The sequence below is a fragment of the Carcharodon carcharias genome, chromosome 24 (genome assembly GCF_017639515.1).
Source record: "Carcharodon carcharias isolate sCarCar2 chromosome 24, sCarCar2.pri, whole genome shotgun sequence".
NCBI lineage: Eukaryota > Metazoa > Chordata > Chondrichthyes > Lamniformes > Lamnidae > Carcharodon > Carcharodon carcharias.
This window is the reverse complement of record NC_054490.1, coordinates 8,721,775-8,749,266: the sequence shown is the minus strand read 5'-3', so window position 1 is coordinate 8,749,266 and position 27,492 is coordinate 8,721,775. Positions and strand designations below refer to the sequence as shown.

Below are 27,492 nucleotides of genomic sequence, written 5' to 3'. Positions count from 1 at the left end.
ACTGAGGAATGATACTTACTCAGTATCTAACCCCGTGCTGTCCCTGTCCTGGGAGTGTTTGATGGGGACAGTGTAGGGGGAGATTTACTCTGTATCTAACCCCATGCTGTACCTGTCCTGGGAGTGTTTGATGGGGACGGTATAGAGGGAGATTTACTCTGTATCTAACCCCGTGCTGTACCTGTCCTGGGAGTGTTTGATGGAGACAGTGTAGAGGGAGATTTACTCTGTATCTAACCCCGTGCTGTACCTGTCCTGGAGTGTTTGATGGGGACAGTGTAGAGGGAGATTTACTCTGTATCTAACCCCGTGCTGTACCTGTCCTGGGAGTGTTTGATGGGGACAGTGTAGAGGGAGATTTACTCTGTATCTAACCCCATGCTGTACCTGCCCTGGGAGTGTTTGATGGGGACAGTGTAGAGGGAGATTTACTCTGTATCTAACCCCGTGCTGTACCTGCCCTGGAGTGTTTGATGGGACAGTGTAGAGGGAGATTTACTCTGTATCTAACCCCGTGCTGTACCTGTCCTGGGAGTGTTTGATGGGGACAGTGTAGAGGGAGATTTACTCTGTATCTAACCCCGTGCTGTACCTGTCCTGGGAGTGTTTGATGGGGACAGTGTAGAGGGAGATTTACTCTGTATCTAACCCCATGCTGTCCCTGTCCTGGGAGTGTTTGATGGGGACAGTGTAGAGGGAGCTTTACTCTGTATCTAACCCCGTGCTGTACCTGTCCTGGGAGTGTCTGATGGGGACGGTGTAGAGGGAGCTTTACTCTGTATCTAACTCCGTGCTGTACCTGTCCTGGGAGTGTTTGATGGGGACAGTGTAGAGGGAGATTTACTCTGTATCTAACCCTGTGCTGTACCTGTCCTGGGAGTGTTTGATGGGGACAGTGTAGAGGGAGTTTTACTCTGTATCTAACCCCGTGCTGTACCTGTCCTGGGAGTGTTTGATGGGACAGTGTAGAGGGAGCTTTACTCTGTATCTAACCCCGTGCTGTACCTGTCCTGGGAGTGTTTTGATGGGGACGGTGTAGAGGGAGCTTTACTCTGTATCTAACCCCGTGCTGTACCAGTCCTGGGAGTGTTTGATGGTTTGGTGTAGAGGGAGCTTTACTCTGTATCCAACCCCGTGCTGTACCTGTCCTGGGAGTGTTTGATGGGGACAGTGTAGAGAGAGCTTTACTCTGTATCTAACCCCGTGCTGTACCTGTCCTGGGAGTGTTTGATGGGGACAGTGTAGAGGGAGCTTTACTCTGTATCTAACCCCGTGCTGCACCTGTCCTGGGAGTGTTTGATGGGGACAGTGTAGAGGGAGCTTTACTCTGTATCTAACCGCGAGCTGTACCTGTCCTGGGTGTGTTTGATGGGGACAGTGTAGAGGGAGATTTACTCTGTATATAACCCCGTGCTGTACCTGTCCTGGGAGTGTTTGATGGGGACAGTGTCAGGGGAGCTTTACTCTGTATCTAATAGACAGGGACAACCCCTGGTCCATTCAGCCCTGGGCCCTGAAGCTACAGACGGAGATGCTGGTCCTGGAGGTGATTACACTGCAGATTCTGCAGAATGATCAAAAAACAGGTGAGGTTCGAGCTCAGTTGACAACTTGGAAGTCAGTTTGATATATGTAGCTGTGTAAAGGGATTTCAGATACTGAGCCCAGTGAGGGACGTGTTAATCGGATAAAATAAACCCCTAACCAGAAGGGTGAAGGAGCAGAATCCCTGTACAGCCCGTGTGTGTGTCTCAGTGTCAGCTCCTATACAGTCCGTGTGTGTGTCTCAGTGTCAGCCCCTGTACAGTCTGTGTGTGTGTCTCAGTGTCAGCCCCTGTACAGTCTGTGTGTGTGTCTCAGTGTCATCCCCTGTACAGTCTGTGTGTGTGTCTCAGTGTCAGCCCCTGTACAGTCTGTGTGTGTGTCTCAGTGTCAGCCCCTGTACAGTCTGTGTGTGTGTCTCAGTGTCAGCCCCTTACAGTCTGTGTGTGTGTCTCAGTGTCAGCCCCTGTACAGTCTGTGTGTGTGTCTCAGTGTCAGCCCCTGTACAGCCCGTGTGTGTGTCTCAGTGTCAGCCCCTGTACAGTCTGTGTGTGTGTCTCAGTGTCAGCTCCTGTACAGTCTGTGTGAGAGTCTCAGTCTCAGCCCCTGTACAGTCTGTGTGTGTGTCTCAATTTCAGCCCATGTACAGCCCGTGTGTGTCTCAGTATCAGCTCCTGTACAGTCTGGGTGTGTGTCTCAGTGGCAGCCCCTGTACCTTCTGTGTGTGTGTCTCAGTGTCAGCCTCTGTACAGTCTGTATGTGTGAGTCTCAGTGTCAGCCCCTGTAACTTCTGTGTGTGTCTCAGTGTCAGCCCCTGTACAGTCCGTGTGTGTGTCTCACTGTCAGCCCCTGTACCTTCTGTGTGTGTGTCTCAGTGTCAGCCCCTGTACAGTCTGTATGTGTGTGTCTCAGTGTCAGCCTCTGTACAGTCTGTGTGTGTGTCTCAGTGTCAGCCCCTGTAACTTCTGTGTGTGTCTCAGTGTCAGCCCCTGTACAGTCTGTGTGTGTGTCTCAGTGTCAGCCCCTGTACAGTCTGTGTGTGTGTCTCAGTGTCAGCCCCTGTACAGTCTGTATGTGTGTCTCAGTGTCAGCCTCTGTAAAGTCTGTGTGTCTCAGTGTCAGCCCCTGTACAGTCTGTGTGTGTGTCTCAGTGTCAGCCCCTGTACCTTCTGTGTGTGTCTCAATGTCAGCCCCTGTACAGGCTGTATGTGTGTCTCAGTGTCAGCCTCTGTACAGTCTGTGTGTGTGTCTCAGTGTCAGCCCCTGTACAGTCTGTGTGTCTCAGTGTCAGCCTCTGTATAGTCCGTGTGTGTGTCTCAGTGTCAGCCCTGTAACTTCTGTGTGTGTCTCAGTGTCAGCCCCTGTACAGGCTGTATGTGTGTCTCAGTGTCAGCCTCTGTACAGTCTGTGTGTGTGTCTCAGTGTCAGCCCCTGTACAGTCTGTGTGTCTCAGTGTCAGCCTCTGTATAGTCAGTGTGTGTGTCTCAGTGTCAGCCCTGTAACTTCTGTGTGTGTCTCAGTGTCAGCCCCTGTACAGTCCGTGTGTGTGTCTCAGTGTCAGCCCCGTACCTTCTGTGTGTGTCTCAGTGTCAGCTCCTGTACCTTCTGTGTGTGTCTCAGTGTCAGCCCCTGTACAGTCCGTGTGTGTCTCAGTGTCAGCCCCTGTACAGTCTGTGTGTCTCAGTGTCAGCCCCTGTACCTTCTGTGTGTGTCTCAGTGTCAGCCCCTGTACAGTCTGCGTGTGTGTCTCAGTGTCAGCCCCTGTACCTTCTGTGTGTGTCTCAGTGTCAGCTCCTGTACCTTCAGTGTGTGTCTCAGTGTCAGCCCCTGTACAGTCTGTGTGTGTGTCTCAGTGTCAGCCACTGTAACTTCCATCTGTGTGTGTCTCAGTGTCACCCCTGTACAGTCCATGTGTGTGTCTCAGTGTCAGCCCCTGTAACTTCTGTGTGTGTCTCAGTGTCAGCCCGGTACAGTCTGTGTGTGTGTCTCAGTGTCAGCCCCTGTACAGTCTGTGTGTGTGTCCCAGTGTCAGCCGCTGTACAGTCTGTATGTGTGTCTCAGTGTCAGCCTCTGTACAGTCTGTGTGTCTCAGTGTCAGCCCTGTACAGTCTGTGTGTGAGTCTCAGTGTCAGCCCTGTACCTTCTGTGTGTGTCTCAATGTCAGCTCCTGTACATTCAGTGTGTGTCTCAATGTCAGCCCCTGTACAGGCTGTGTGTGTGTCTCAGTGTCAGCCCCTGTACAGCCCGTGTGTGTGTCTCAGTGTCAGCCCCTGTACAGTCTGTGTGTGTGTCTCAGTGTCAGCTCCTGTACCTTCTGTGTGTGTCTCAGTGTCAGCCCCTGTACAGCCCGTGTGTGTGTCTCAGTGTCAGCCCCTGTACAGTCCGTGTGTGTGTGTCTCAGTGTCAGCCCCTGTACAGTCTGTGTGTCTCAGTGTCAGCCCCTGTACCTTCTGTGTGTGTCTCAGTGTCACCCTGTGTCAGTGTACAGTGTGTGTCAGTGTGTGTGTCTCAGTGTCAGCCCCTGTAACTTCTGTGTGTGTCTCAGTGTCAGCTCCTGTACCTTCTGTGTGTGTCTCAGTGTCAGCCCCTGTACAGCCTTGTGTTGTCTCAGTGTCAGCCCCTGTACAGTCTGAGTGTGTGTGTCAGTGTCGGCCCCTGTACAGTCTGTGTGTGGGTCTCAGTGTCAGCTCCTGTACCTTCTGTGTGTGTCTCAATGTCAGACCCTGTACAGTCTGTGTGTGTGTCTCAGTGTCAGCCCCTGTACAGTCTGTGTGTGTGTCTCAGTGTCAGCTCCTGTACCTTCTGTTTGCGTCTCAGTGTCAGCCCCTGTACAGCCCGCGTGTGTGTCTCAGTGTCAGCCCCAGTACAGTCTGTGTGCGTGTCTCAGTGTCAGCCCCTGTACAGTCTGTGTGTGTGTCTCAGTGTCAGCCCTGTAACTTCTGTGTGTGTCTCAGTATCAGCTCCTGTACCTTCTGTCTGTGTCTCAGTGTCAGCCGCTGTACGGTCCGTGTGTGTTTCTCAGTGTCAGCCCCTGTACAGTCTGTGTGTCTCAGTGTCAGCCCCTGTACCTTCTGTGCGTGTCTCAGTGTCAGCCCCTGTACAGTCTGTGTGTGTGTCTCAGTGTCAGCCCCTGTACTTCTGTGTGTGTCTCAGTGTCAGCTCCTGTACCTTCTGAGTGTGTCTCAGTGTCAGCCCCTGTACAGCCCGTGTGTGTGTCTCAGTTTCAGCCCCTGTACATTCTGTGTGTGTGTGTCAGTATCAGCTCCTGTACCTTCTGTCTGTGTCTCAGTGTCAGCCGCTGTACGGTCCGTGTGTGTTTCTCAGTGTCAGCCCCTGTACAGTCTGTGTGTCTCAGTGTCAGCCCCTGTACCTTCTGTGCGTGTCTCAGTGTCAGCCCCTGTACAGTCTGTGTGTGTGTCTCAGTGTCAGCCCCTGTAACTTCTGTGTGTGTCTCAGTGTCAGCTCCTGTACCTTCTGAGTGTGTCTCAGTGTCAGCCCCTGTACAGCCCGTGTGTGTGTCTCAGTTTCAGCCCCTGTACTTCTGTGTGTGTGTGTCAGTGTCAGCCCCTGTACAGTCTGTGTGTGTGTCTCAGTGTCAGCCCCTGTACCTTCTGTGTGTGTCTCAATGTCTGCCCCTGTACAGTCTGTGTGTGTGTCTCAGTGTCAGCCCCTGTACAGTCTGTGTGTGTGTCTCAGTGTCAGCTCCTGTACCTTCTGTGTGTGTCTCAGTGTCAGCCCCTGTACAGACCGTGTGTGTGTCTCAGTGTCAGCCCCTGTACAGTCTGTGTGTGTGTCTCAGTGTCAGCCCCTGTACAGTCCGTGTGTGTGTCTCAGTGTCAGCCCCGTACCTTCTGTGTGTGTCTCAGTGTCAGGTCCTGTACCTTCTGTGTGTGCCTCAGTGTCAGCCCCTGTACAGTCCGTGTGTGTGTCTCAGTGTCAGCCCCTGTAGAGTCTGTGTGTTTCAGTGTCAGCCCCTGTACAGTCCATGTGTGTGTCTCAGTGTCAGCCCCTGTACAGTCCGTGTGTGTGTCTCAGTGTCAGCCCCGTACCTTCTGTGTGTGTCTCAGTGTCAGGTCCTGTACCTTCTGTGTGTGTCTCAGTGTCAGCCCCTGTACAGTCCGTGTGTGTGTCTCAGTGTCAGCCCCTGTAGAGTCTGTGTGTTCAGTGTCAGCCCCTGTACCTTCTGTGTGTGTCTCAGTGTCAGCCCTGTACAGTCTGTGTGTGTGTCTCAGTGTCAGCCCCTGTACCTTCTGTGTGTGTCTCAGTGTCAGCTCCTGTACCTTCTGTGTGTGTGTCAGTGTCAGCCCCTGTAGAGTCTGTGTGTGTGTCTCAGTGTCAGCCCCTGTACAGTCTGTGTGTGTGTCTCAATGTCAGCCCCTGTACAGTCTGTGTGTGTGTCTCAGTGTCAGCCCCTGTACAGTCTGTGTGTGTGTCTCAGTGTCAGCCCCTGTACAGCCCGTGTGTGTGTCTCAGTGTCAGCCCCTGTACAGTCTGTGTGTGTGTCTCAGTGTCAGCCCCTGTACAGTCTGTGTGTGTGTGTCAGTGTCAGCACCTGTACAGTCTGTGTGTGTGTCTCAGTGTCAGCCCCTGTACAGTCTGTGTGAGTGTCTCAGTCTCAGCCCCTGTACAGTCTGTGTGTGTGTCTCAGTGTCAGCCCCTGTACAGTCTGTGTGTGAGTCTCAGTGTCAGCCTCTGTACAGTCTGTGTGTCTCACGGTCAGCCTCTGTATAGTCCGTGTGTGTGTCTCAGTGTCAGCCCCTGTACCTTCTGTGTGTGTCTCAATGTCAGCCCCTGTACAGGCTGTATGTGTGTCTCAGTGTCAGCCCCTGTACTGTCTGTATGTGTGTCTCAGTGTCAGCATCTCTACAGTCTGTGTGTCTCAGTGTCAGCCTCTGTATAGTTCGTGTGTGTGTCTCAGTGTCAGCCCCTGTAACTTCTGTGTGTGTCTCAGTGTCAGCCCCTGTACAGTCTGTGTGTGTGTCTCAGTGTCAGCCCCTGTAACTTCTGTGTGTGTCTCAGTGTCAGCCCCTGTACAGGCTGTATGTGTGTCTCAGTGTCAGCCTCTGTACAGCTGTGTGTGTGTCTCAGTGTCAGCCCCTGTACAGTCTGTGTGTCTCAGTATCAGCATCTGTATAGTCCGTGTGTGTGTCTCAGTGTCAGCCCCTGTTACTTCTGTGTGTGTCTCTCAGTGTCAGCCCCTGTACAGTCTGTGTGTGTGTCTCAGTGTCAGCCCCTGTAACTTCTGTGTGTGTCTCAGTGTCAGCCCCTGTACAGGCTGTATGTGTGTCTCAGTGTCAGCCTCTGTACAGTCGTGTGTGTGTCTCAGTGTCAGCCCCTGTACAGTCTGTGTGTCTCAGTGTCAGCCTCTGTATAGTCCGTGTGTGTGTCTCAGTGTCAGCTCCTGTAACTTCTGTGTGTGTCTCAGTTTCAGCCCCTCTACAGTCCGTGTGTGTGTCTCAGTGTCAGCCCCGTACCTTCTGTGTGTGTCTCAGTGTCAGCTCCTGTACCTTCTGTGTGTGTCTCAGTGTCAGCCCCTGTACAGTCCGCGTGTGTGTCTCAGTGTCAGCCCCTGTACAGTCTGTGTGTCTCAGTGTCAGCCCCTGTACCTTCTGTGTGTGTCTCAGTGTCAGCCCCTGTACAGTCTGTTTGTTTGTCTCAGTGTCAGCCCCTGTACCTTCTGTGTGTGTCTCAGTGTCAGCTCCTGTACCTTCTGTGTGTGTCTCAGTGTCAGCCCCTGTACAGCCCGTGTGTGTGGCTCAGTGTCAGCCCTGTACAGTCTGTGTGTGTGTGTCAGTGTCAGCCCCTGTACAGTCTGTGTGTGTGTCTCAGTGTCAGCCCCTGTACCTTCTGTGTTTGTCTCAATGTCAGCCCCTGTACAGTCTGTGTGTGTGTCTCAGTGTCAGCCCCTGTACAGTCTTTGTGTGTGTCTCAGAGTCAGCCCTGTACAGTCCGTGTGTGTGTCTCAGTGTCAGCCCCGTACCTCTGTGTGTGTCTCAGTGTCAGCTCCTGTACAGCCCGTGTGTGTGTCTCAGTGTCAGCCCCTGTACATTCTCTGTGTGTCTCAGTGTCAGCCCCTGTACAGTCCGTGTGTGTGTCTCAATTTCAGCCCATGTACAGCCCGTGTGTGTGTCTCAGTATCAGCTCCTGTACAGTCTGTGTGTGTGTCTCAGTGTCAGCCCCTGTACCTTCTGTGTGTGTCTCAGTGTCAGCCCCTGTACAGTCTGTGTGTGTGTCTCAGTGTCAGCTCCTGTACAGCCCGTGTGTGTGTCTCAGTGTCAGCTCCTGTACAGCCCATGTGTGTGTCTCAGTGTCAGCTCCTGTACAGCCCATGTGTGTGTCTCAGTGTCAGCTCCTGTACAGCCCGTGTGTGTGTCTCAGTATCAGCTCCTGTACAGTCTGTGTGTGTGTCTCAGTGTCAGCCCCATTACAGCCCGGTGTGTGTCTCAGTATCAGCTCCTCTACATTCGTGTGTGTGTCTCAGTATCAGCTCCTGTACTGTCTGTGTGTGTCTCATTGTCAGTTACTGTACGGTCCTCGAGTGTCTCTCAGCCTCAATTCCTGTACAGTACATGTGTGTGTCTCAGTGCCAGCTCCTTTATGGTCCGTGTGTGTGTCACTGTGTCAGCTCCTGTGCAGTCCGTGCGTGTCTCTCAGCATCAGTTCCTGTACAGTACATGTGAGTGTCTCAGTGCCAGCTCCTGTATGGTCCATGTGTGTCTCTCAGCATCAGTTCCTGTACGGTCCGTGTGTGTCTCAGTGTCAGCTCCTGTACTGTCCGTGTGTGTGTCTCAGTGTCAGCTCCTGTACCTTCTGTGTGTGTGTCTCAATGTCAGCCCCTGTACAGTCCGTGTGTGTGTCTCAGTGTCAGCCCCTGTACAGTCCATGTGTGTGTCTCAGTGTCAGCCCCTGTACAGTCCATGTGTGTGTCTCAGTGTCAGCTCCTGTACAGTCCATGTGTGTGTCTCAGTGTCAGCTCCTGTACTGTCCACGTGTGCGTCTCAGTGTCAGCTCCTGTACAGTCCCTGTGTTTGCGTCTCAGTGTCAGCTCCTGTACAGCCCGTGTGTGTGTCTCAGTGTCAGCTCCTATACAGTCCCTGTGTTTGTGTCTCAGTGTCAGCTCCTGTACAGTCCCTGTGTTTGTGTCTCAGTGTCAGCTCCTATAAAGTCCCTGTGTGTGTGGCTCAGTGTCAGCTCCTATACAGTCCGTGTGTGTGTGTCTCAATGTCAGCCCCTGTACAGTCCATGTGTGTGTCTCAATTTCAGCCCCTGTACAGTCCGTGTGTGTCTCAATTTCAGCCCCTGTACAGTCCGTGTGTGTGTCTCAGTGTCAGCTCCTGTGCAGTCCATGTGTGTGTCTCAGTGTCAGCTCCTATGCAGTCCGTGTGTGTGTCTCAGTGTCAGCTCCTGTACAGTCCATGTGTGTGTCTCAGTGTCAGCTCCTGTACAGTCCACGTGTGTGTCTCAGTGTCAGCTCCTGTGCAGTCCGTGTGTGTGTCTCAGTGTCAGCTCCTGTACAGTCCGTGTGTGTGTCTCAGTGTCAGCTCCTGTGCAGTCCGTGTGTGTGTCTCAGTGTCAGCCCCTTTACAGTCTGTGTGTCTCAGTGTCAGCCTCTGTATAGTCCGTGTGTGTGTCTCAGTGTCAGCCCCTGTAACTTCTGTGTGTGTCTCAGTGTCAGCCCCTGTACAGTCTGTGTGTGTGTCTCAGTGTCAGCCACTGTAACTTCTGTGTGTGTCTCAGTGTCAGCCCCTGTACAGGCTGTATGTGTGTCTCAGTGTCAGCCTCTGTACAGTCTGTGTGTGTGTCTCATTGTCAGTTTCTGTACGGTCCTCGAGTGTCTCTCAGCCTCAATTCCTGTACAGTACATGTGTGTGTCTCAGTGCCAGCTCCTGTATGGTCCGTGTGTGTGTCACTGTGTCAGCTCCTGTGCAGTCCGTGTGTGTCTCTCAGCATCAGTTCCTGTACAGTACATGTGTGTGTCTCAGTGCCAGCTCCTGTATGGTCCATGTGTGTCTCTCAACATCAGTTCCTGTACGGTCCGTGTGTGTCTCAGTGTCAGCTCCTGTACTGTCCGTGTGTGTGTCTCAGTGTCAGCTCCTGTACCTTCTGTGTGTGTCTCAATGTCAGCCCTGTACAGTCCGTGTGTGTGTCTCAGTGTCAGCTCCTGTGCAGTCCGTGTGTGTGTCTCAGTGTCAGCTCCTATGTATTCCGTGTGTGTGTCTCTGTGTCAGCTCCTGCACAGTCCCTGTGTGTGTCTCAGTGTCAGCCCCTGTACAGTCCATGTGTGTGTCTCAGTGTCAGCCCCTGTACAGTCCATGTGTGTGTCTCAGTGTCAGCCCCTGTACAGTCCATGTGTGTGTCTCAGTGTCAGCTCCTGTACAGTCCATGTGTGTGTCTCAGTGTCAGCTCCTGTACTGTCCACGTGTGCGTCTCAGTGTCAGCTCCTGTACAGTCCCTGTGTTTGCGTCTCAGTGTCAGCTCCTGTACAGCCCGTGTGTGTGTCTCAGTGTCAGCTCCTATACAGTCCCTGTGTTTGTGTCTCAGTGTCAGCTCCTGTACAGTCCCTGTGTTTGTGTCTCAGTGTCAGCTCCTATACAGTCCCTGTGTGTGTGGCTCAGTGTCAGCTCCTATACAGTCCGTGTGTGTGTGTCTCAATGTCAGCCCCTGTACAGTCCATGTGTGTGTCTCAATTTCAGCCCCTGTACAGTCCGTGTGTGTTTCTCAATTTCAGCCCCTGTACAGTCCGTGTGTGTGTCTCAGTGTCAGCTCCTGTGCAGTCCATGTGTGTGTCTCAGTGTCAGCTCCTATGCAGTCCGTGTGTGTGTCTCAGTGTCAGCTCCTGTACAGTCCATGTGTGTGTCTCAGTGTCAGCTCCTGTACAGTCCACGTGTGTGTCTCAGTGTCAGCTCCTGTGCAGTCCGTGTGTGTGTCTCAGTGTCAGCTCCTGTACAGTCCGTGTGTGTGTCTCAGTGTCAGCTCCTGTGCAGTCCGTGTGTGTGTCTCAGTGTCAGCCCCTGTACAGTCTGTGTGTGTGTCTCAGTGTCAGCCACTGTAACTTCCATCTGTGTGTGTCTCAGTGTCAGCCCCTGTACAGTCCATGTGTGTGTCTCAGTGTCAGCTCCTGTACAGTCCCTGTGTGTGTCTCAGTGTCAAGACATGTACAGTCCATGTCTGTGTCTCAGTGTCAGCTCCTGTACAGTCCATGTGTGTGTCTCAGTGTCAGCTCCTGTACAGTCTGTGTGTGTGTCTCAGTGTCAGCTCCTGTACGGTCCGTGTGTGTGTCTCAGTGCCAGCTCCTGTATGGTCCATGTGTGTCTCTCAGCATCAGTTCCTGTACGGTCCGTGTGTGTCTCAGTGTCAGCTCCTGTACTGTCCGTGTGTGTGTCTCAGTGTCAGCTCCTGTACCTTCTGTGTGTGTCTCAATGTCAGCCCCTGTACAGTCCGTGTGTGTGTCTCAGTGTCAGCTCCTGTGCAGTCTGTGTGTGTGTCTCAGTGTCAGCTCCTATGTAGTCCGTGTGTGTGTCTCAGTGTCAGCTCCTGCACAGTCCCTGTGTGTGTCTCAGTGTCAGCCCCTGTACAGTCCATGTGTGTGTCTCAGTGTCAGCCCCTGTACAGTCCATGTGTGTGTCTCAGTGTCAGCCCCTGTACAGTCCATGTGTGTGTCTCAGTGTCAGCTCCTGTACAGTCCATGTGTGTGTCTCAGTGTCAGCTCCTGTACTGTCCACGTGTGCGTCTCAGTGTCAGCTCCTGTACAGTCCCTATGTTTGCGTCTCAGTGTCAGCTCCTGTACAGCCCGTGTGTGTGTCTCAGTGTCAGCTCCTATACAGTCCCTGTGTTTGTGTCTCAGTGTCAGCTCCTGTACAGTCCCTGTGTTTGTGTCTCAGTGTCAGCTCCTATACAGTCCCTGTGTGTGTGGCTCAGTGTCAGCTCCTATACAGTCCGTGTGTGTGTGTCTCAATGTCAGCCCCTGTACAGTCCATGTGTGTGTCTCAATTTCAGCCCCTGTACAGTCCGTGTGTGTGTCTCAGTGTCAGCCCCTGTACAGTCCATGTGTGTGTCTCAGTGTCAGCTCCTGTGCAGTCCATGTGTGTGTCTCAGTGTCAGCTCCTGTACAGTCCGTGTGTGTGTCTCAGTTTCTGCTCCTGTACAGTCTGTGTGTGTGTCTCAGTATCAGCTCTTCTACTGTCCATGTGTGTGTCTCATTGTCAGCACCTGTACAGCCCTTGTTTATCTCTCAGTGTCAGCTCCTGTATAGTCCCTGTGTGTGTATCTCACTGTCTGCTCCTGTACAGTTCATTTGTTTGTCTCAGTATCAGTTTCTGTATAGTCCGTGTGTGTGTCTCAGTGTCAGCTCCTGTGCAGTCCGTGTGTGTGTCTCAGTGTCAGCTCCTGTACAGTCCATGTGTGTGTCTCAGTGTCAGCTCCTGTACAGTCTGTGTGTGTGTCTCAGTGTCAGCTCCTGTACGGTCCGTGTGTGTGTCTCAGTATCAGCTCCTGTACGGTTCATGTGTGTGTCTCCGTGTCAGCTCCTGTACAGTCCGTGTGTGTATCTCACTGTCAGCTCCTGTACAGTTCATTTGTTTGTCTCAGTATCAGTTTCTGTATAGTCCGTGTGTGTGTCTCAGTGTCAGCTCCTGTGCAGTCCGTGTGTTGTCTCAGTGTCAGCTCCTGTACAGTCCGTGTGTGTGTCTCAGTGTCAGCTCCTGTACGGTTCATGTGTGCGTCACAGCTTCACTCCTGTGGTCTCATATGTCAGCTTGTGTGTCTCAGTGTCAGCTTCTGTGTGTGTCTCTGTGTAAAGTCCCTATGGTTCATGCGCGTCTCAGCATCAGCTCCTGTACAGTCCATGTGTGTATCTCAGTCAGCTCCCTACGGTCCGTGTGTGTGTGTCTCAGTGTCAGCTCTTGTACAGTCTATGTTTGTGTCTAAGTGTCAGCTCCAGTATGGTCCGTGTGTCTCTCAGTGTTCAGCTCCCATATGGTCCCCGTGTGTGTGTCAGTTTCATCTCCTGTTTGAGCAGTGTGTGTGGCTCACTGTTAGCTCATATATGGTCCGTGTGTGTGTGTCTCAGTATCAGCTCTTGTCCAGTCCGTGTGTATGTCACATGCCAGCTCCTGTGCCGTCCGCATGTGTCTCAGTGTCATTTCCTGTTTGGTCCATGAGTGTGTCTCAGTGTCAGCCCCTGCACAGTCCGTGTGTGTGTCTCAGTGTAAACTCCTGGATGGTCCATATGTGTGTATACATGCTGAAATACACATACCAGAAATACACACACGCACACACACAGAAATACTCCCCCCACACACACACACAGAAATACACACACACAGACACATAGAAATAAACACACACACACAGAAATACACACATGCACACAGAGAAATACACACACACACACAGGAATATATATATATATATACACACACACACACACACACACACAGAATACACACACACACACACACACACACACACCCATAGAAATAAACACACATAAATACTAACACACACACACACACACACACACACACACACACAGAAATACACACACACACATACACCCACAGAAATACACACAGTACTACTAATACAGACAGACAGAAATGCATATACACGCACACAGACATATACACAGACAGAAATACAATCATGCATAAATGCAAACATACACAGGCAGAAACACACACACAGAAATGGAAACATACACACACACAGAAATACACATACACAGAAGTATACACACACACACACACACACACACACACTCACAGGAATGCACACACAAATTGCAAACATAAACACACACACAGAAATGCAAACATACACGCACACAGAAATACACAGACACACATACACAGAAATACACAACACACAAACAGATATACATACAAACACAGAAATTCACACATACACACAGACACACACACACAGATACACACACAGAAATACATACACATCGTACACATACATATACATATATATACACACAAATACACACACACATATAAATACACAAACACAGAAATACACACACATAGAAATACAAACTTATACACCCACACATAGAAATAAAACATGCACACACACTCACAGAAATGCAAACATACACACACACGCCTACACACAGAAATACACACACACACAATGCACACACAGAGAAATACACACACACACAGAGAGATATACACACACATATATACACACATACACTGAAATTCTCACACTCACACCCACACGCACACAACGCACACCTGCAGATACACACACATAGAAATAGAAGCACACACACACAAGTACACACATACATAAATATACACACACGCTTGAATATACACACACAGAAGTGCACACACACAGAAATGCACACACACAGAAATACACATGCATTGCACACATGTATATATATAAACACACACATATGCAAATACACACAAACACATAAATACACACATAGAAATGCAAACATACAAAGACACATAGAAATAAACACACGTGCACACACACAGAAATACACACACACACCACACACACACGTATACATACACTGAAATTCTCACACACACATGCACACACACACACACACACATATAAATACACACACACACAGATACACACACACACAGAAATATATACACACAGAAGTGCACGCACACATAAATGCCCACACACACGCACACACACACACACAAACACACACAGAGATATACTAACATATGCAGAGAAATACACACACACACACAGACACAGAAACACGCACACAGAAATACACACACACACATGGACCCACTGAAACACACTCATACACAGAAATACTAACACACACACACAGACAGAAATACACACACACATATACACAGACAGAAATATACTCATGCAGAAATGCAAACATACACAAATGGAAATACACAGCACACAGAAATGTAAACATACACACACACACAGAAATACACATACGCAGAAGTACTTACATAAACGCACACACACACACACTCACACAGAAACACACATACACAGAAGTACATACATATGCACACACTGAAATACCTGCACAGACACACACATAAATAAGCACACACGCACAGATACACACACAGAAATCCATGCACACACACAGGAATAAACAAACATACACACACATGCATAGACACACACACACACAAATACACACACACATAATACGTGCACATACAAATATACACACATAGAAATGTACACACATAGAAGTGCACACATAGAGAAATGCACATGCACACAAATGCCCACACACACACACACACACACACACACAGATATACAAACACATGCAGAGAAGTACACAGATACAGACAGAAATACAAACATACACAGAATGCAAACATACACATACACAGAAATACACATACACAGAAGTACACACGCAAACACTCAGAAATACATACACACACACAGAAATACACACATGCATACACAAACAGATATACACACATACACAGAAATTCACACACACAGAAATTCAAATGCATACACATATATACACACACACGCGCACACATAATTACACACATACACAGATACATACACACTGAAGTACACACACCACAGAAATACACACACAGAAATGTATACACACATAGAAATGCAAACATACACACACATGCACACACATAGAAATAAACACAAGCTCACACACACACAGAAATGCAAACATACACACACACACACACAAATACACAGACACACACACACTTAAATACACAACACACAAACAGATATACACACAAACACAGAATTTCACACATACACACAGACACACTCACACAGATACACACACAGAAATGCATACACATTGCACACATACATATACATACACACAAATACACACACACATAAATACAGACACACAGAAATACACACACATAGAAATACAAACATACACACCCACACACACACATAGAAATAAACGTGCACACACACTCACAGAAATGCAAACATACACACACATGACCACACACAGAAATACACACCCACAGGCACACAGACACACATCTGCAGATACACACACACAGAAATACACATACACAGAAGTACATACACATGCACACACTGAAATACCTGCACAGACACACACATAATTAAGCACACACACACAGATATACACACAGAAATATATGCACACACACAGGAATAAACAAACATACACACACATGCATAGAGACACACACGCAAATACACACACACATAAATACACGCACACACAAATATACACACATAGAAATACACACACACAGAAATGCACATGCACAGAAATGTACACAGAGATAAACAAACACATGCAGAGAAATACACACCTACAGACAGAAATACAAACACACACAGAAATGCAAATATACACATACACAGAAATATACATACACAGAAGTACGCACACACACACTCAGAAATACATACACACACACAGAAATACATACACACACAGAAATGCAAACACACACACAGAAATACACACACATGCACACACAAACAGATATACACACATACACAAAAATTCACATACACACAGAAATACACATACATATAACACCCATGCATATACACACACACACACGCACACATAATTGCACACACACAAATACACACACGCTGAAGTACACACACCACAGAAATACACACACAGAAATGTTTACACACACAAATACACACACAGACAGAAATGCAAACATACACATGTAGAAATATGCACACACACACATACAAATACACATACAGAAATGCAAACATATACATACAGAAATACACAGACACACAAAGAAACGTACACACACAAATACACACACACACAGAAATACACACACATATATGCAAACATGCACACACACAGTAATACAAACAATTATACACACAGAAATAAGCACACACACACACATACACACAGAAATCTACACACACAGAAGTGCACACACACAGAAATACACACCACAGAAATACACAAACCACAGAAATACACACACAGAAATGAAAACATGCACACACAGAAATATACACACACAGAAATGCAAACATACACACACACATGCACACACATAGAAATAAACACATGCTCACACACACAGAGAAATGCAAACATACACACACACACACACAGAAATACAGACACACACACTCATAAATACACAACACACAAACAGATATACAAACACAGAATTTCACACATACACACAGACACACTCACACAGATGCCCACATAGAAATACATACACATTGCACACATACATATACATACACACAAATACATACACACACATAAATACAGACACACAGAAATATACACACATAGAAATACAAAAATACACACCAACACACACACATTGAAATAAACGCGCACACACACACTCTCACAGAAATGCAAACATACACACACATGCCCGCACACAGAAATACACACACACACGCACCAGGCACACACACACACACACACACACACACACACATATACAAACATATGCAGAGAAATACATGCACACAGACAGAAGCACACACATGCAGACACAGAAACACACACACAGAAATACACACACACATACGTACACCCACCAAAACACACTCACACACAGAAATACTAACACACACACAGACAGAAATACACACACACATATACACAGACAGAACTATACTCATTCAGAAATGCAAACATACACAAATGGAAATACACACATACACACACACAGAAATGCAAACACACACACACACACACACACACACACACACACACACACACACACACACACACACAGAAATACACATACACAGAAGTACATGCACACACACACACTGAAATACCTGCACAGCCACACACATGAATAAGCACACACACACAGATACACACACAGAAATCCATGCACACACACAGGAATAAACAAACATACACACACATGCATAGAGAACACACACAAATACACACACATGTAAATACACACACACACAAATATACACACATAGAAATGTACACACACAGAAGTGCACACACAGAGAAATGCACATGCACAGAAATGTCCACACTCACACACACAGATATACAAACACATGCAGAGAAATACACACATACAGACAGAAATATAAACACATACAGAAATGTAAACATACACATACACAGAAATACACATACACAGAAGTACACACGCACACACTCAAAAATACATACACACACACAGAAATACACATACATACACATACATGCATATATACACACACACGCACATATAATTACACACACACTGAAGTATACCCACCACAGAAATACACACACAGAAATGTATACACACACAAATACACCCACAGACAGAAATGCAAACATACACATGTAGAAATGTGCACGTGCACACACACATACAAATACACACACAGAAATGCAAACATTTGCACACAGAAATACACAGAGACACAAAGAAACATACACACACAAATACACACACACAGAAATACACACACGTATATGCAAACATGCACACACACAGTACTGCAAACAATTACACACACAGAAATAAGCACACACACACACAGAGAAATACATACACACAGTAATGCAAATGTATGCACTCAGAAGGAAATACACACACACACACACAAACTGATGCACACACATACACAGAAATTCGCACACCTGCACAGAAATACACACACATATGCACACATGCATATATACACACATACACACACACATATACAGACCACACACATACAGATACACACAAACAGAAATATACACACACAGAAGGGCACACACACAGAAATACACACACAGAAATAAAAACATGCAAACACAGAAATACACACACACAGAAATACAAACATACACACCCACACACACACATAGAAATAAACGCGCACACACACTCACAGAAATGCAAACATACACACACATGCCCACACACAGAAATACACACCCACACACACACAGACACACATCTGCAGATACACACACACAGAAATACACATACAAACACACACAGAAATACACATACACAGAAGTACATACGCACGCACACACTGAAATACCTGCACAGACACACACATAAATAAGCACACACACACAGATACACACACAGAAATACATGCACACACAGGAATAAACAAACATACACACACATGCATAGAGACACACATGCAAATACACACACACACACACATAAATACACGCACACACAAATATACACACATAGAAATATACACACACAGAAATGCACATGCACAGAAATGTACACACACACACACACAGATAAACAAACACATGCAGAGAAATACACACATAAAGACAGAAATACAAACACACACAGAAATGTAAACATACACATACACAGAAATACACATACACAGAAGTACGCACGCACACACTCAGAAATACACACACACACACACAGAAATACATACACACACAGAAATGCAAACACACACACACACACACACACACAGAAATACACGCACATATACACCATGCATATATACACACCCACACACACATAATTGCACACACACAAATACACACATACTGAAGTACACACACCACAGAAATACACACACAGAAATGTATACACACAAAAATACACACACAGACAGAAATGCAAACATACACATGCAGAAATATGCACACACACACACACACATACAAATACACACACAGACATGCAAACATATGCACACAGAAATACACAGAGACACAAAGAAACATACACAGACAAATACACACACACACAGAAATACACACACATATATGCAAACATGCACACACATAGTAATGCAAACAATTACACACACAGAAATAAGCACACACACACAGAGAAATATATACACACAGTAATGCAAATGTATGCACTCAGAAGGAAATACACACACACACACACATGTAAACAGATGCACACACATACACAGAAATTCACACACCCACACAGAAATACACTCACATATGCACACATGCATATATACACACATACACACACATATATACAGGCACACACATACAGATACGCACACAGAAATACAGACCACAGAAATACACACACAGAAATGCAAACATGCACACACAGAAATACACACACACAGAAATGCAAACATACACACACACATGCACACACATAGAAATAAACACATGCTCACACACAGAAAAATGCAAACATACACGCACATGCACAAACACAGAAATACACACACACATACACCATACACACACAGAAATGCAAACATACACACACACAGATACACATATACAAAGAAGTACATACACATGCACACACACACAGAAATACATACACACACACAGTAATGCAACATACACACAGAAATACATACACACACACAGAAATACACACAGAGACATGTAAACATGCACACATACAGTAATGCAAACAATTACACACACAGAAATAAGCACACACACAGAAATGCAAACGTACACACTCAGAAGTAAATACACACACAAGCAGATATACACACATATGCAGAAATTCACATACACACACAGAAATACACACACATATAGAAATGCAAACATACACACACAGAAATACACATACACAGAAGTACACACACATACACAGAAATGCAAACATACACACAGAAATACATAGACACACAAAAAATATACACACAGAGAAATTCACACACACAGAAACAGAAGGACACACACACACACACAGAAATACACACACGTACCACACACAAACAGAGATACACACATACACAGAAATTCACACACACAGGAATACACACACATGCATATATACACACACACATTCACACATAAATACACACATGCATATGACAGAAATGCAAACATGCACACATACATATGCACACACAGATATAAACACACACACACACACAGAAATCCACACACACGCACACACACACACACACACATATAACACACTACACAGAATATACACACGTACACACACACACACAGAAATGCACAAACACACAGAAAAACACACACCTATGCACATATGCATATATACACACACACACGCAAATACACATATAAGCACAAATACATAAACACAGACAGAGAAATAGATACACACAGACGTACACACACAGAGAAATGCACACACACAGAAATACAAGCACACACACAGACAGAAATACAAACACGCACACAGACACAGAAACACACACAAACACACACAGAAATACGCACAGAGAGAAACAGAAAAACAAACACACAAATATACACAAATCACAACACTTGCAGACATACAAACACCACACACAGACAAATACACAAACAGAAACCCACGCGCATGCACAAAAAACAAACACACACAGAGAAATATGAACGCACACGCACACCACATGCACACAGATAAGCACACAGAGAATAACACCTATAGAAATACACACACACACATAAAAAAAAAAAACACACATACACACAATAAAACACATGCAGATAATACACACCAATAATACACATACCCAGATAAATTCTCCAACACAACCAGCACTCCACACAAACACACAATACACACACAGAAAACATGCACACACACAGTAATACACACACATACATATTCACACACATAAATACATGCACACACAGATATATACACACAGAAATGCAAACACACACAGACCAGAAATAGACAACACAACAGAAATGCAAACATACACACACACAGAAATACATACACAACAGCACAAAGAAATACATAAATACACACACACACACACACACACACACACAGAAATACACACATACACTGAAACTCACGACACATAATACACACGGTCACACACATAAGTACACACACATACAACACACATCAAATACACACACATCAAAATAGACACTACACACGAGTGCAAACACACACAGAAATGCACACCAACAGACATGCACACACACACAAGATATAACAAACTCCTGCAGAGAAATACACAACACAGAGGGGAGAAACACTACACAGAACACATAAAATAGAAGCACATGAGAAAACCCGCACACACATACCCCCGCAGAAATACACATAACAGAAAACTAACACACACACATACAAAAAACATAACACCCAACATATATACAGTCAGAAATACACTCATACAGAAATGCAAACATACCCAGATGGAAATACACACACACAGAAATGAAAACATACATACATCCAGAAATAACATACATAAGAGTACACACACACACAGAAATACACACACACAGGAAATGAACATGAACACAAACACAAAAATACACAGACATACACACACCACACACACAGAAATACACACACAGAAAATACTAACACACACACACAGAACAACATAAACACACATAACACAAGAAAGAAAATGCTTCATAACAGAAATGCCAACATACACAGAAGGAGAATACACACACAAGCAAAATGCAAACCACACACAACACAGCACAGAAATACACACACACAGAGAATGCAAATGGACAGACACCAGAAATACACACATACGCACATATGCATTTCTATACACACACCACACACAAACAATATACACACGTACACAGAAATTCCACACACCATGCATAAATACACTCACACACCCACACAAACACCACACTACACTCACAGAAAAATACACACACAGAAGTACACACACACAGGAATCACGACACACACAGAAATACACACAACACAGAAATGCAACATACACATACCATGCATGCACAACACATCGAAAAAAACACATGCACACACACACAGAAATTCAAACATACTCACACATGCACACACACAGAAATACAAACAACACACAGACACAGCAACACAACACTAAGAGAAATACACGCACACACATATACCCACAGAATTACACACACAGAATACTAACACACCCACACACACACACAGAAATACATTCCACACACACATATATACAGACAGAAATACACCTCATACAGAAATGCAAACATACACAGATGGAAATACACACACACAGAATAGAAAACACACCAACACAGAAATACATATACACAAAAGTACACACAACCCACAGAAATAAAATTGTACACAAACCAGAAATACACAGACATACACACAACACCACACACCAGAAATACACCACATACACAGAAATACTAACACACACACACATAGAATACATACACACACAAATGTTACACAGACAGAAATATGCCATACAGAAATGCCAACTACACAATTGGAATACACACACAAACAGAAATGCAAACATACACACACACAGAATTACACATGCACAGAAGTACAATACACACACACAAAGAGAAATGCATATACACAGACTCAGTAAAAGAAAAAAAAAAAAATACACACAAACAGAAATGCAAATGGACAACACACACAGAAATACACACAGATAACGCACATATGTCATTTCTATACACACACCACACACAAACAATATACACACATACACAGAAATTCACACACATGCAGAAATACACAAACAACACCGAGAAATATACACACACAGAAGTACACACACACAGGAAATGCATACATACAGAAATACAACGAAACACAGAAAAATGCAAACATACACATGCCGCACACACATCCAAAATAAACACATGCACACATACACAGAAATTTAAACATACACACATATAATACGCACACACCAATACACACAACAAATACACACACACAGATATACACACATACACAGAAATTCACACACAACGAACAGATTATGCACGCACAGAAATGCATACATAAGGATATGCAATATGCACACACAGAACTGCAAACAAAAACAACAGAAAGGCCACACACACAGATAACAAACACATGCAGAGAAATAACAGCACACACTGGAGAAACACCCACACGCACACAGAAATGCAAACACAAACACAGACACAGAACACTCATATACACCCACATAAATACAACATACACATAAATACCTACACAAACACACCTATACATACACAGAAATACAACACAAGCACAGAAGTAAGTACACACACACACAGAACTACAAACACACACAGAAGCAAAACCGGACAACACACAGAAATACACACATAGGCACATATGCCATTTATATACTCACACCACACACAAACAGATATACACACGTACACAGAAATTCACACACATGCATAAACGCACCCACACACACACTGAAATGCTGCTCACGAACAGATATGTCACACACAGAAATGCATCCACATGGATATGCCAACATGCACACACAGAACTGCCACATACACCACAGAAAGGCACACACATGCAGATAACAAACACAATCATGCAGAGAAATACACACACAGAGGGAGAAACACCCACACGCACACAGAAATGCCAAACACACACACAGACACAGAAACACACAAACACATAACACCCATATAAATACACACACACATAAATGCATTCACACAAAGAACACAAGACAGAAATAGAAACTCATCAGAAATGCACACCTACACAGATGGAAATATCCACACACAGAAATGCAAACCTACACACAGCACACAAATGCAAATGTACACACACAGAAATACACAGACACATGCCACACACACACACACACACACACCACACCACAACACAGAAACACCATATGCACACATGCATTTATATACACACACACCACACACAAACAGATATACACACCTACAACACATTCAAACACACACAGGCATAAATACACACACAACAGAAAGACACTTCACCACAGAAAAAACACACACACAGAAATGCAAACATACACACACACAGAAATACATACACATAAGATAAAACCCCTATGCACACACACACAGAAATGCAAACATACACAAGCACACACACACAGAAATACATACACATCGAAATAAGCCTATGCAGACACACACACATAAATGCCAACATACACTACCTTCACAACACACACACAAAAACACGTGCACACAGTTATACACACACACAGTCAAACACACACAGAAATACTTGCACGGAAAATGCACACACACACACAGATATGCCAACAAGCACACACAGACCTGCAAACATACTCGCACAGAATATGCACACTCACACGCAAGATATACAAACACTTGCAGAGAAATTAACACACAAAGAGGCGAAACAACACACATACACAAAGAAATGCAAACACCTCAGACTCAAAACACACACTACAGAAAACACACACACACACACCCACGAAAATACACACACACAGAAATACAAATACACACATATTCACAGACAGAAATACACTCATACAGACATGCAAACATACACAAAGAATGGAAATACACCTCCAGCCGCAGAAATGCTAAATACACACACACAGAAATAATATATTTCACAGAATTTACATACAACACACACAAAATACACACACACAAGAACCCCACTAAGAAATACACACACACAAAAATAAATACAAACATACAGACACACACAGAAATTTCAAACATAACACAACACCAGAATACACAAACACACACTCACTAACCATCACACACACTGAAATACACACACCAAACAAAAACAAATATACACACATACACAGAAATACAAAAATACACGCACAAATGCATATATACAACAACACACACCAAATAACAACACAAGCATATATAACATAGATTACACAAAAATTTCCAAACACACACATGCATAAATACACACACACACCAGCCACACACACACGACAGATGCACACACAGAAAGATACACACACACAAGTACACACACACAGGAATGCATACAAACACATACACATACACACAAACACACATAGGGAATTAACTGCACACACCACAAAGAAATACACATACACACAGTTGTACACAAAACACACAGATACACATGCACAGAAATGCACACACACCCCCAAAACAAGGGGGGGGGGGGGTTTAATTGCCAGCATGTACACGACAGAAAGGCAATGCAGAAATAACAACTCATACACACCACAGAAATGTCAAACATTCACTACTCACACAGAAATACAAACATACGCTGCAGAAACACACATTTGCACACATACCCCACACAAATATACCCTACAAAATACACACACACAACACCCAAAGAAAAACACACACACAAAAATGCAAAACATAGGCACTCAAAAATACAACACACACAGAGAATACACGACACTGAGAAAATATATACACACACAGAAATACAGACACGAAATACACATACACATAAAACACACACACAAAACACCCACTAGAAATTACACACCACAAAGAAATAGTAACACACACACAAAAATACACACACTGAGAAATATATAACACACCCAGAAATACACCACCCACAAAATACACACACACACGATACACCCACAGAAATACACACACAAAGAAAATACTAACACACACACACAGAAATACACACACTGAGAAATAATACACATACCGAAATACCACACACACATACACCCACAGAAATACACACACAAAGATAAACTAAAACACACAACAACAGAAATACATTCTTCCAGAAATCAACATACTCATATGAAATCACACACTCAGAAATCAAACAACACACACAGAGAAGTAACATATACCACAACACCGGAAATACACATACACAAAAATGCAATCATACATACACTCATAAATCAAATGTACACACACACAGAAGTACACAAACAACACACACACACACCACACACACACCAAAATATACATCCAATACACTAAACAAATATGCACACATACAACAGAATTCACACAGAAATACATACACACACGACACACACACACATGCATATATATGCATACACACACCACACACAGACAGATATATAACATACACAGAAATTCACACACACGAGCATAAATAAACACACCACATCACACACTCACACACAGATACCCACACAGAACATACATACACATAGTACAAAACACACAGGAATCACACAGACACAAAATACAAACATACACACACATTGTACACAAACACACAGATACACATGCACAGAAATCACAACATATCACACAAATGCCAACATGTACACACAGAAAGGCAAACATATGCACGCAGAAATACAAACTTGCTCACACACAGAAATGCCAAACATACCCACAGAAATATTACACAACACAAAGAAATATACACATGAAAAATACACACACAGAAATGCAAACATACGCATGCAGAAATACACACTCGCAAAAATACGACATACACTAATACACACACAGAAATACACCTAACACAGAAATACAGTCATACAGAAAGCAAACATACACAGATGGAAATACACACACACACACAGAAATCAAACATACAAACACACCACAACACACACACTCACAAAATTCACAGACACAGAAAGCAAACATACGACCACACACATACTGAAATACACACACACACCACCACACGCAAACAATTTACACAAAACACAGAAATTCACACCACAGAAAGCACACACACACACACACACAGATACACACTACACACTCGCACACATACACACACATGAATACACACACACATACACCCACAGAATACACACACAAAGAAATACTAACACACTCACAAAAATACACTCATACAGAAAGCAAACATACACAGATGAAATACACACACACATAAAATGTAAACATACACACACACACACACACAGAAAAAACACACACACACACAAATGCAAACATGCACACACACAGCAGAAGTGCAAACATACACACATACAGAAAATCCACACGACACCACACGCAAACAGATACACACACAGAGAAATAAACACACCGAGAAGTAACACACAACACACAGGAATCACACACACAGAATACACCGCCACAAAAAACACACACACAGAAATGCAAACATGCACACACATGCAGAAATACACACACACCATACACACACAGAAATATACACAAACAAAGTTACAATTACACACACAGATATTACACACATACACAGAATTCTCACACATACACATATTCACATGTACCGAATGCACACACACAGATGTGCCAACATGCACACACAGAAC

At 44.9% G+C, this 27,492-nt stretch overlaps 1 protein-coding gene across 1 annotated transcript in view; it reads right to left on the bottom strand.

Annotated features, from left to right (window-relative positions):
• Positions 1-1,550: 1,550 nt before the first annotated feature.
• Positions 1,551-27,492, bottom strand: part of LOC121269334 (large neutral amino acids transporter small subunit 3-like) — a 147,651-nt gene continuing 121,709 nt past the window's right edge. Inside the window, exon 9 of the mRNA XM_041173885.1 lies at positions 1,551-1,564. Within this exon, the coding sequence (XP_041029819.1) occupies positions 1,551-1,564 (14 nt within the window). The remainder of the gene's footprint in view (positions 1,565-27,492) is intronic.